General features: G+C 36.5%; 3 protein-coding genes across 3 annotated transcripts; 1 reads left to right on the top strand and 2 right to left on the bottom strand.

The window, feature by feature from the left end:
• Window positions 1-1,519: 1,519 nt before the first annotated feature.
• LOC110801589 (subtilisin-like protease SBT1.5) lies at window positions 1,520-3,980 on the bottom strand. The gene has a single exon (XM_022006946.2). The coding sequence runs from the start codon at window positions 3,935-3,937 to the stop codon at window positions 1,640-1,642; it is 2,298 nt and encodes a 765-aa protein (XP_021862638.1). The 5' UTR covers window positions 3,938-3,980; the 3' UTR covers window positions 1,520-1,639.
• A 3,603-nt stretch (window positions 3,981-7,583) lies between these two features.
• On the top strand, window positions 7,584-8,972 carry LOC110801587 (uncharacterized). The gene has a single exon (XM_022006944.1). The coding sequence runs from the start codon at window positions 7,584-7,586 to the stop codon at window positions 8,970-8,972; it is 1,389 nt and encodes a 462-aa protein (XP_021862636.1).
• A 1,004-nt stretch (window positions 8,973-9,976) lies between these two features.
• Window positions 9,977-12,201, bottom strand: LOC110801586 (subtilisin-like protease SBT1.5). Its single transcript, XM_022006943.2, has 3 exons — window positions 11,127-12,201; window positions 10,922-11,019; window positions 9,977-10,801 (listed from the first exon to the last, which is right to left on the bottom strand). Exons 1-3 carry the CDS (start codon window positions 12,199-12,201, stop codon window positions 9,977-9,979), a joined length of 1,998 nt encoding a protein of 665 aa, XP_021862635.2.
• Between the last annotated feature and the right edge of the window lie 1,180 nt (window positions 12,202-13,381).

The following is a 13,381-nucleotide window of genomic DNA, read 5'->3' as shown; positions in this document are numbered from 1 at the left end:
CGTTGAAAGCACAAACATGAATTTGGAAGTATTCCACCCAAGCGGCATAGTGGCTTGTTTCTTCATCAAGAACCGTGGGTATGGCGTTCTTGATGTTGTTGACAGCAAAGGCAGGGTGAAAGGTGGTTGGAGGAGGAGGAGGAGGGGTAATCACTGAGTCTTCATCAGACATGGAGGACTGCACCATAGCTGCGGGAGTAGGGAGTATGGTGCACGACTAATCACTAGGGTCGGATTCAGAGAAAACAAGAGGAGTTTTCCTTAGGCTGTGATACCATGTAGAATAGTGTAATTCTCCCTGATTTGGGATGTTCTCATTAATCAATATTTATAGATGTATAATCCTATTTCTATGAGAACTCTAATTTACATAATTACACAAAATCTTTCTTTACAGAATATCGGAAAGAATATTAACATATATTCTATCAAGAACTATTATCAACAAATCCACATGTTTTTTTTAAATTGGGTATTCTTCAGTGGTATATAAAGCTTAATTATAGATAAAGCTCAAAGATTGAGGTAGCTACTAAGCATGTTGACCAAATGTTGGATTACTAAAATTAATTTTTTCTATAAATTATGAGTATATATGTATAATAATGTATTACTTTTGCGACACACAAAAGAAAAATACAAAAAATGACAAAGCGGGTGGAAGATAAATGAATTTTAATTATGAAATAAATAAAGAATGTATCATTATAAACGACGATTACTGATATGTACCACAACTAACATATATTCGTAACCGACGTGTACTAATATGTACCACAACTAAGATATATTTGTAAATGACGTGTACTAATATGTACCACAACTAAGATATATTTGTAAATGACGTGTACTAATATATACCGCAACTAAGATATATTTGTAAATGACGTGTACTAATGTGTACCACAACAATATATATCAACAAATCCACATGATATTTTTTTAATTGAGTATTCTTCATTAGTATATAAAGCTTAATTATAGATAAAGCTCAAATGAGAACTCTCAAAGATTGAGGTAGCTACTGTCCTGTACGTTGGACGGTGGGAAGGAGGAGACGGGAGAAGAAATTGTCTGCTTTTTTTTTTCTCTTTCTGAATGTCATATTCTTTTGTACGTTTTTAAACTTTTAAACTCTTACTATATCGTTTCAAGCTTGCATAAAAAAAAGTAAAAAAAATATGCTAAAAAACCGAGTAGCTAATAATGTAATGACATGTGTCATATCTAAGTTGGTTTTGGAAGAAAATCGTACACGTTAGATTTTTTTTTTTTATCTAAGTAGCCGGTCACTGGTCATTGCGATCATTAAAAGAAAATGAGGTGGATATCATGGACTATTCATTATTAATCAAATGGTGGGACTGTTTTAAACATGTTGACCAAAGATTGGATTATTAAAATTAATTTTTCCTATAAATTATAGACTTTGTGTTTTGGTTCAGTTTGAGCTCTAGTCGTTTATGTTTAGGTTTGTTTCGAGTCATTGTGAACCTGGACTATTTGGTTTGGTCAAGTGTGAACTAGAAACACAACTACACAAGTAATATTGAACTGAACATCCCAACTAAGATACATAAATTATCGTACTACATATAAAAACTTGATACATTATTAATAATTTGAACACTTAAAAACATTAGACTACCACAATCAGAGGTATGGTGACATTACGATTATTACCATCAGTCCAAGTAATTGAACTCATTGCATCTTCATCATGCTTAAAACCTTTGAATGCTGAGACCTTAACCGAGAATTTCCGTGTCTCATTTATTGCCTTAAAGCTTAATTCCAGGGGACTAACACTCACACTTAAGCCTTTAGGATGTGCAACTTTTGCTGTGTATGTCGATGAACCAGACTCCACATTTTTTACAGTCCTAACAATTTCAATCTCTTTACCTTTTGAATTCGTTGGAACAATCAAGGCAGGGTAGTTTAAGTCCCATTCTTTAACCTTCGTCTCATCGTCGCATTTCACCGGTTTCTTCACTATGATCTGAATTTCAGTCGAATTATAGTTCGAAGCACATAAAAACTGAACATAGTCATCCTCACTTAGATCAAACACTAACCCGGGATCGTTGGCCTTCTCTGGATTAACATGTCCTGCACCACTCACCCAATACGATAGCTGATGTCCGTTTTGTCGTGTAGTCTTGGTCTTGTTCATCTCATGATGGTATCCAGTGTAGGCAGTGGTCATTAAGGCTGATCGGATCATGGTCGGGGTCCAATCCATGTGAGCACTCTTAAGCAAAGCGGCTAACCCCGACACATGAGGGCATGACATGGAAGTACCTGACATAATATTATAGTCGGACCTCCTATGATCGATATCCAACCCAGAAGGTGACAAGTTTTTAGGCCAACCAGCTAGTATGTCGACTCCTGGCGCAATCACGTCCGGCTTTAGAACATATTTCGACAAGGTGTTTGGGCCTCGAGATGAGAATGAGGCAACCATTGGGGCCGGTTTTTCGCCGTAACGAGTCCCTCGAAACACTATGGTGGCCTGTTTCACTTGCTTGTTCTTTATGTAGTGTAAAAGTCTTCTAGTTTCGAAGAAAGGAATGGTTACTCCCGGTATCAAATACGGGTCGCTTTTTACTGTATCATTAACGTCTACTGTAGGATCATTCAAGGCGACGATAACACCTACTCCACCCGCCAATTGCACTTCAACTCCCCTCCCAACCCTACTAGACAAAGCCGGCGATGAGCATATTACAATTTTACCCTTGACGTCTACTCCACCCAATGAACCTGGGTAGCAATATTCCATAGAGTAATTCGATGTAAAGTGTACTAAAGGGAACGTTTTATTCTTTGGTAATGGACCCCCGGTGTATAGTGAACTACCAGATAAAACCTCTTCGTTATCGAGGATAACATCTGCTCGAAATGTTCTGTCGATGGTACTGGCTCCGACCGCAGTGATCCACGGGGCGACATTCGATAGTGTTCCAGGAATAGGCCCAGAATTGCCAGCCGATGCTGAGACAAACACCCCCTTTTGGAATGCTCCAAATGCGCCCAAGGCAATTGTGTCATCGGTGAAACGTTCTAGGGGGCCGCCTAAGGAGAGGGATATGACATCCACACCGTCTTCTACAGCTTTATCGATGCCAGCTAGTACATCCGAGCTCGAGCACCCGAACGACCAGCACACCTTGTAAATAGCCAACCTTGCCTTGGGAGCCATTCCTGTGGCTTCTCCTTTAGCATAACCAAAGAAGGACACATTTTGGTTTAGAGTCCGACCAGCGATTGTGGAGGCAGTGTGAGTCCCATGCCCAAAGTCGTCCCTAGCTGATAGTGATTTATTTTCGGTTTTTGACATCATCCCAGCGAAGTATCTTACGCCTACTATCTTCTTGTTACAAAGTGAGGGTGGGAAATTCTCCCCTCCGTCACATACTCCCTTGAAATTAGATGGTACTGGGTCCATCCCTGCGTCGTTGAAGCTAGGATTCTCGGGCCAGATACCCGTGTCGAGGACTCCAACTACAACGTTAGAGCCCAAGTCTGAGTCTTTTAGCAAACCTAGTGGGCTATTGTAGGTATTAAGGTCAAGGAAGTGGGGTGTTCTTGTGGTGTGTAGTTGGTAGATTACATCTCGAAATATGTGAATCACCTCAACTTGAGATCTTAACGAGTTGGCTTGGTCGGATCTAAGCCGGGCCGAGAAGCCGTGGAAGACGGTTTTATAAACATGAAGCAAGGCATCATTTGGGTTGGAATTGGTACGGCTAAGAATGGATTTGTACCACTCCTCAACGTTGGAAAAATATAATGGTTTGAGGTCGTTTCTAATGCTAACAATGTAAGCTTGTGTTTGTTCTTGGTTATTATGAAGATTGTTTTCTCCTATTGTAGTGTAAAACAAAGAGAGAAAGAGTGTAAGAAAAACGATCATATAAACTTGAGACATTGTAGAAATTTGTGTTTATTTTGTGATGAGAACAATATTAATTGTGCTGCTTTGAAGCATTATTTATACTAGAAATAAAGAAATATATTTTGCCTTTTATTTTTGAAGGGGAATAGTGTAAAATGAATCAACCACGTTTCATTGCATAAAATAAGCATGAGATGGTGGGACGATTTTACAAGTCACACACATAAAGGGAAACCCATGATCATATTGATTATAGACTGGTGCGCAATAGATAATACTTTTGGTGCAAATGAATCACATTTGCGATGATATGCCTTGAAGTTAAACTAAAAATTTATAGTGGGGATTGATTCATTAATTATAGGTTGTTACATGAGAACCTTAAGTAGTAGTTTTGATGTACGACACTTGAAGATTGTTGCAAAGTGCGATTTAAGTGTTATGATCATCTGCAGAACAGAATCAATAGTTGTGAACGTGAGATAGTTTATTATTTTTTGTCTTAATTTGATGTTTATTGTGAGTGCTTGCTTAAAATGTGGGAAATGGGGTGAGTTGTTGCTCAAATAAATGGCATAATGGAGTAATTAACTATGACAAATAGCTAATTTGAAAGTTTTGCCATTATCACATGTGTATATCTGTATGCTCTATTTTTGCAATTCAAGAGTAAATACATTTGTCTCGTAAAAAAGGAAAAAAGAAATTCCATAGTAAAGCCAAAATGTACGCTTAATGTTAATGTGTTTTAGAACTCTCAAACAATGGTTTCTGATAATTTCCAAGAAACCTTATGCAATAGCTTCTAGGTTTGTTTACTTCGTTGTCCTTTGCATTTTGCACCAACTTTACTGCTGTGTTAGTAAAGCCTAGATGTTTGAAAAAAATAATGTCTTTTCACATATTTTTCGTTTTTTACCAACTAATAGAGTAATAGTGTGACATTGATATTTCTAAATGTAATTTATGTTGAGAATTAATATTTTGACCACATAATAATTCAAAGTGGCTACCCGTATTTTCGATTCAGGTTTTTAAAATTCCAAAAAGCCGACCCTAACCGTATTATTTCGGTTCCGTTACCCGCATTTTCGAATCAGTATTAGATTTTCGAGTCCGATTTTGGTTTTCGATTTGTTTGCACAACCATATTTCGTACTCCCTCCATTCCTAAATGTTCTTCCCGTTTCTATTTCGGGCGTTCCTATATGTTCTTCCCATTTCTATTTTTGGACATGACTGTTTACCATAAATTTCTCCACCATCCCTTATTTAATTCATTCACATTTCCCTATTCACCCACCCAACCCCACTTTTATGATTTTTTATTACTTTATTATAAATATCTTCTCTTTCCTTCATTTCTTTATTACTTTCCTTTACGTACTACTCCCTTCGAATCTTAATGTTATTCCCGTTTCCTTTTTTAGTTCCCAAAATAATCTTCCCATTTCTTTTATTTCCTTTTTAATCCCTTCCTTATAATTTTAACTTTGTAATTCTATTGGTTTATCAATAAAAAAAACTTTGTAGTCTCATTGGTTGGTTTAAGTTTGGATGGATTAATGAGTTGGCATTTTTATTCCTTAAATTCTATTGGTTCAACTATTTTGTTTTCTTGTGAAAATGGAATCAAAAAACAACAATTCCCCATAAAACTACATTAATAATAGTTAATCTTATAATGTTTCTTTTTCCTTAATAACCGCGTAAAATGACAAACGGGAATAACATTTAGGTTCGGTGGGAGTACTTTATTACTTTCTCTTACATTCAATCATTATTCTACACCCAATCATTATAAGATTCCATTTTCTTAATTCCCACACCATTTCTCAAATGGGAAGAACATAAAGGAACAGAGGGAGTACTACATATACTCAAACTGTTAATAGAGGTAGGTGTACAATAAATATTGTAACGTGAATGAAATGTTACTTCAAAATGCTTAAAAGTTACTCCGGCATAATATAAAAGTCGTTTATGAGAGTGATGGATAGCTCAGCTGGTTAGAGCTTTCATCCCGGTTCCATGTGATCTTGTGATTGATTCTCATCCCCGCCCTTGTGGCTCATTCGCACCAAAAAAAAAAAACTCGTTTATTGTTTAGTCCTATTTAATTATTTTTTCTTTACTAAGGCGTCATAATACATAAAGGTATTATATAACTCTTTAAAAAATTTATCCATCAAAAAGTTACTCCCTCCGTCTCTTTTTGTTTTTTACTTTTTCCTTTTTTGGTGTTTCAAAATGTTCTTTACATTTCCTTTTATATTATCACATAAATTATTTAATATTCTATCAAAATTTGTACCCAATTATTATATTAACCAATTAGTCGTTAAAACGCGTACAAAATACCAAACGTAAAAAACAAAAAGAGACGAAGGGAGTAATTTATATACAAAATTAATCAAAACATGTCAATTGTTACCAACAATTAATAAACCGATGCAAAATGAATATATTAAGCACCAATAAGACCTTTTGGTATACGTTAATTATATGGTGTAGGATATTACAAAATATGGAGTAGTTAATTGCCAAAAAAAAAAAAACATATGGAGTAGTTCGTATATAGCTCCAATGAGTGTCCTTTGGTAAAGTTTCACATCATGATTCATGACTTTAAATTGATGAGATCAAATACTATTAGAGGATTGGATATGGGGTGGAATCATCAATAAATCATTAACCAACTTCTATTATATTTGGTATTCGAATTATACTACTACGTTCTTACCTTACCTTTGGATGAAAGGTAAATCTGTTGCTAGTTCCGGAATTCAAAATGTTGGTAGTTCTGAAATTCAAATTTTAGAGTCTTTTACTCAAGTCCTGTCAGAGATGAATGTGATAAAAGGACAACACATAGATGTTGACGAGAGGTGTATTGATGTAGCGGAACGTATGCTCGAGTATCAAAAGGAACGAGATGCCATCAAAGCTCGGAAAAAAGAGGGGGAAAAGAGGTTCAAGTTATTCAGTGTCCTTGCAAAACCAAATCTATTTGAAGACGAAAAAGAAAGTTATCTAAAATTAAAGCAAGAATTTGCACATCTTTGTGCTAGTTTAGACATCAACTAAGTTAGTCAAACTATCTACATTATGCTAGTTTTAATTGATGTAATGTTACCTTTATTGTTTTAGATTTCCTTTGTAACATTTTATTGTTATTTCTTAATGTAATGAAGTTTATGTTTTTATTATAATTCTTCAATTCTATTAACTTCAAAAATTATTTCTTGCAAATAATTATATTATTAATATTAATTCCACAATGAGAAATATTCTATAAACCTGCAACATTTACTACATGCTACATTGAAATGTCACATTTGATACATTGAATTGTCAGAAAATCATCATCTTTTATAGTTATGTGTGCCCGTACATTGAATTGTCACACAAAAGAAATCTACAAACCTTATCAGAAATCTAATCTTTTGGAGTTGTTTCCCCATTCATTGAATTACCAATGAAGAAAATTTGTAAACCTTATCAAAAATCACATATGTTATACTTGTGTGCCCATACATCATAAACAATTAATAGTTATTTGCTTTGAATTATTTCATAATGTCTATATAAGGGGGATTTTACTTCATAGTTCAACGCACAAATAAGTATCATTTCTGCAACAAAACACTCTCCTGCTCTCAACAAAAAAATATCACAAATGAACTCTGATTCAAATTCTTCTAGTTCATCTAGTTCAGGGTTATTTGACTACATGGTGAACAACTTTGTAGAGTGGCATGAATCAATTACTGAAAGGAGAAAAAAAGATGAATTGATCGAGGAAGCAATCAATACATATGTTGTTCCCCTTGTAACCTCTACTTACCAGGTCCCCTTCACTCCGGAACCTACGTACCAAAGGTGGTATGTACCAAGAGATCGAGAAGATGTTGATATACGATTATATAACGACTACTTTAGTCCCCGACCATTGTACACAGACGATATGTTTCGCCGACGGTTTCACATGCGTAAAAATGTGTTCACACGCATTGTTAACCAGCTAAGCAAAAGTAATGTTTACTTTCAACAAAGGCCAGATGCCACCAGAAGACTAGGTGTATCCCCCCTCAAAAAATGCACTGCAGCAATTCGAATGTTAGCATACGGTACATCAGCCGATGCAGTTGACGAATATCTTAAACTCGCGTCAAGTACTGAAAGGGAATGTCTCTCTCACTTTGTTGAAGGGGTCGTCTCTGAATTTGGACCAGAGTACCTGAGGAGGGCGAATACTACGGATACTGAGCGACTCCTCCGGGAAAGTCATATTCGTGGATTTCCTGGCATGATGGAAAGCATTGATTGCATGCACTGGGAGTGCAAAAATTGTCCACGTGCATGGAAAGGAATGTATCAAGGGAGAAGTAAAACGACGACTATAATCTTAGAGGTTGTTGCTTCACAAGACTTGTGGATATGGTATGCTTTCTTTGGTACACCAGGTTCTTGTAATGATATAAATGTCCTCCAACGGTTGCCGATGTTCTCTGATATTTGTGAGGGTAGAGCTCCAGAGGTTAGCTTCAATGTCAACGGAAATAAATACAATATGGGATATTATCTTACCGACGGTATCTATCCAAAATGGGCAACATTTATCCCAGCAATCAAACATCCACGAACCGGTAAGCACAAATTATTTACCAAGAAGCAAGAGAGTTACCGAAAGGACATTGAACGTGCCTTTGGAGTGTTACAAGCTCGATTTCCAATAATACGTCAACCAAGTCTAGCTTGGTCGACTGAAATTTTATGGAAAATCGTAATGGCCTGCATTATCATGCACAATATGATTGTTGAAGATGAGCGAGATGGATATTTGCATTACGATGCATCGGAAATTATCAATGATCAACCTCAAAATGTAGTTGGATCATCAAACGGTAACAACAACCAACCATTTACCGTGAGAAGTGGACGATTGGATAGGCTCAATTTAAGTGGTTATATGGCGAACATAAATAATGTTCGTGATAGGAAGACCCATATTACATTAAAAAATGACTTGGTTGAGCATATATGGGGTCGTTTCGGCAACGAATGACGAGATTAAGAAGACCAAAGTCGTTGTTAATGTAGATTGTATTTTAAATGTTTATGTATTTCGTTGTTTTATAAATTATGTGATCTAAATTTTATTTTATTTTAATTTTCATTTCGAATTCAAAAAAAAAATTAAATAGCTTACATATTTAAGTGATTATTAATATTAAATAAAATGATTTAATTAAAAAATAATAATTAACGATGTCATTAATTTTTTTAATTAATTATATAAGCTCAATAACTAAAAATAATTAGTAATACATAAGAGAGAATAAATGGTGGGGTATTGATAAAATTAGGAGAGAAAGTGGTGGGCAACTTCACTATTATAGAAAAATAAAGTGTGTGACTCATAATAGTGACTCAAGATAGTGGAAAGTGATGTGGACGATGATGTGGAAGAGAGATAAGATCATGTATGGTTGTGAGTATGTAGGGTAGTGAGTAGTGACTTACCAATGATGGTGCTCTTAGTTACCTCATTTCCCCATTGTTTTCCTTCTTCTCTGCTTTTGGCGCCGTTTCCATCTTTCTTCCTCTATTTCTGTCTATTTCTTTCCTCAGCTCCATTCTCTCTATTTTCCCAAATAGTGGGAACCTCTATGCCTCCATTTTCTTTTCTGTTTCTGCAAAACATCAAACAATTGAAGGAAAACTATATGTTGATTTAATTTTAATTGTTATATTGTTTGATGGAATATCCAAGTCCAATTTTGTGTTCTTTGATGAATGGTATTCGAGGTCTCATTGTCTCAATCGCATACGCAACATTCTTATTTAAGATAGTTTCTCACAAAAATCAAATTTAATAGGGAGATTTCTGATAAATTTTTCTTAATACGTTGATGTTAAGCTCAATTTTGTTTGGGTCAAGTTCATCATAGTTGTTAGACTAGAATCATGAGACGTGAGTACGTATATAAGTGATACATTTGCACCTTAACTTCTTGTTAAAAATTTAATTATACATTATTATTTCCAAACTTAAGAATACTATAGTGATTATACTACAACAATCAAAGGTATGGTAACATGATGATTGCCATCAGTCCAAGTAATTGAACCCATGGCATCTTCATTCTGCATAAAGCCATTCATTGCTGAAACTTTAACCGAGAATTTCCGTGTCTCGTTTATCACCTTAAAGCTTAATTTCAGGGGACTAACACTCACACTTACGCCTTTAGGATGTTCAACTTTTGCTATGTATGTTGATGCAGTAAACTCCACATTGGTCAGAGTCCTAACAGCCATTTTACCTGCTGGCATAACCAAGGCAGGGTAGTTTAAGTCCCATTGGTTAACCTTCATCTTATCGTCACAACTGACTGGTCTCTTCACCATGATCTGTATTTCAGTCACATTATAGTTCGAAGCACATAGAAATTGAATGTAATCCTCTTCAGTTAGATCATATACTAATCCGGGATCATTTGCCTTTTCTGGATTAACATGTCCTGCACCACTCACCCAATATGATACCTGATGTCCGTTTTGTGTGGTCCTTTTCATCTCATGATGGTATCCTCTGTAGGCAGTTGTCATTATGGCTGATCGGATCATGGTCGGGGTCCAATCCGCGTGAGCATTCTTAAGCAAGCCGGCTAATCCCGAGACATGAGGGCATGCCATGGAAGTACCTGACATTATATTAAAGTCGGACCTCCTAGGATCTACTTCCAAACCAGTAGGTGGTATGTTATTAGGCCAACCAGCTAGTATTTCGACTCCTGGTGCAATCACGTCTGGCTTTAGAACATATTTAGACAATCTGTTTGGGCCTCGAGATGAGAATATGGCAACCACCGGGGCTGGTTTTTCACCAATCTGAGTCCCCCGAGACACTATAGTGCCTCGTTTGACTTGTTTTTAACTCATGTAGTCTAAAAGTCTTTCAGTTTCAAAGAAAGGAATGGTTAATCCAGGCATCATAAACGGGTCACTTACTACAGTATCATTGGCATCTATTGTAGGATCATTCATGGCTATAATGACACCCTTTCCACCCGCCAATTTAACCACCACTCCTTCCTCAACATTGCTACCTGACGAGCATATCGCATGCAATGATCCATAGAGTAATTTGATGGAAATTGTATTAAAGGGAAGGTTTTATTCTTTGGTAATGGATCCCCAGTGAACAGAGAACTACCAGATAAAACTTCACCATTGTCGAGGATAACGTCTGCTGGGAATGTTCTATCGATAGTGCTGGCTCCGACCACAGTCATCCATGGGGCGACATTCGATAAGCTTCCAGAAGTAGGCCCAGAATTACCAGCGGCGGCTGAGACAAAAACACCCTTTTGGAATGCTCCAAATGAGCCTAAGGCAATCGGGTCGTTGTTGTAGCGGCTTGGGAGGCCGCCCAAGGAGAGGGAGATGACATCCACGCCGTCCTCTACAGCTTTGTCGATGCCAGCTAATACATCTGAGCTCGTGCAAAAGGACCCCCAACACACCTTATAGATAGCCAGCCTTGCCTTGGGAGCAATACCTCTTGCTTCTCCTTTAGCATAACCAAAGAAGGACACATTTTTTGTTAGAGTTCGACCCGCGATTGTGGAGGCAGTGTGAGTCCCATGCCCAACCTCGTCCCTAGCTGAATTTTGCTCAGTTTTTAACCTTATGCTTGTGAAGTATCTTACGCCCACTATCTTCCTATTACAAAGGGAGGGTGGGAATTTCTCCCCTCCCTCACATACTCCCTTAAAATGAGGTGGTACCGGGTCCATCCCTTCGTCGTTGAAGCTAGGGCTCTCGGGCCAGATACCCGTGTCAAGGACTCCAACCACGACATTAGAACCCAAGTTAGAGTCGTTTAGCAAGCCTTGTGGGCGATTGTAGGTATTGAGGTCAAGGAAGTGGGGTGTTCTTGTAGTGTAGAGTTGGTAGATTACATCTGGAAAGATTTGAACGACTTCGACTTGAGATCTTAACGAGTTGGCTTGGTCGGAACTAAGCCGGGCCGAGAAGCCGTGGAAGACGGTTTTATAAACATGAAGCAAGGCATCATTTGGGTTGGAATTGGTACGGCTAAGAATGGAGTGGTACCAATCCTCAACATTGGAATAATATAAGGGTTTGAGGTCGTTTCGAACGCTAACAATGTAAGCTTGTGTTTCTTGTTGGTTATTATGAAGATTGTTTTCTCCTATTGTGGTGCAAAACAAAGAGAGAAATAGTGTAAGAAAAATGATCGTGTAAACTTGAGACATGGTAGACATTTGTGTTTATTTCAGAGTACAATATCAATTGTGCTTCTTTCAAGCATTATTTATACTAGGAATAAAGAAATATATTTTGGATTTTTTTTGTTCAAAGATTACTGTAAACTTAATAATGTAGGCATGAGAAGTTGAGAGGGTTTTACAAGTTTCATACATAAGGGGAAATCCATGATTATAAACGGGCCATAGATAATACGCGTTTAACTTAAAATTTAGCGATTGATTCACTAACTACGTACGTTATTACAAGCTAGAGAACCGTTATTAGTTTTTTTATGCATGATACTTGATGGCAGTTGAAGAGTGCGATTTGTTAAGCGTCATCATCATTTCCGAACAAAATAGATGGATCGTAAGTTCCTAGCTAACGTGAGAGAATTTTATTAACCAGATGCATCTTGCTTCGTATTTATGAGTGTAAATGGCTCAACTTACTTAAAATGTGGTAGACGAGGCTAGCAGTTGCGCAATGAATAGAAGGCCTACAACTATGACAAGTAGCTCATTTAGTAGCTTTTTATATTTATGAGAGTCCATCCAAAAAAAAAATTGCCCAATTTCCATTTTGGCTTCATAATCATATGATTTTATTACTTTATTCTCTTATAGTCTAATTAACGTGTGATTGCACTATTATACTCTTTTATCAATTTCACTCAACCAAATATTAAAAATTATGTGTAAAATGCACTTAAGTCTACGTATCTTAACACTTTTGAAGTCATGAAGTTATGTTAGTGTGATCCCATTCCCGCAATAGTGAATTCAATTCCCTACTTTACCCCCATTTTGTATCTACAATTTTTTTTGTCTTATTCTTAAGAATAATGGTATAATACCCCTATTTATTTGCAAATTGCAACTATGTACTTTGTTTTTTTATGGAATGCAACCATGTGTTTCTTGTATAATTTAATTACTTTTTATTTTAATTTTTAGATTTTTTGTCAAAAATGACATTTTATAGTAAAAAATTATGACAAAATGACCTTTTAAAACAAAGTTGTGAGATACGTAGTAGGACCTAAGATCGATATTTTGTTGTGAATTGAGACCAACACTCATTTTCCGGTGGTTGACTCAATTTCTCTGGCGTTGACTCGCGCGTGCGTGTCACGTGACTTAAAACATACTTCTAACTTTTTTCTCATATTTTCTATCCACTTTCACACTTTCG

This window comes from Spinacia oleracea, chromosome 6 (assembly GCF_020520425.1).
Source record: "Spinacia oleracea cultivar Varoflay chromosome 6, BTI_SOV_V1, whole genome shotgun sequence".
NCBI lineage: Eukaryota > Viridiplantae > Streptophyta > Magnoliopsida > Caryophyllales > Amaranthaceae > Spinacia > Spinacia oleracea.
This window is presented reverse-complemented; position numbering and strand designations above follow the sequence as displayed.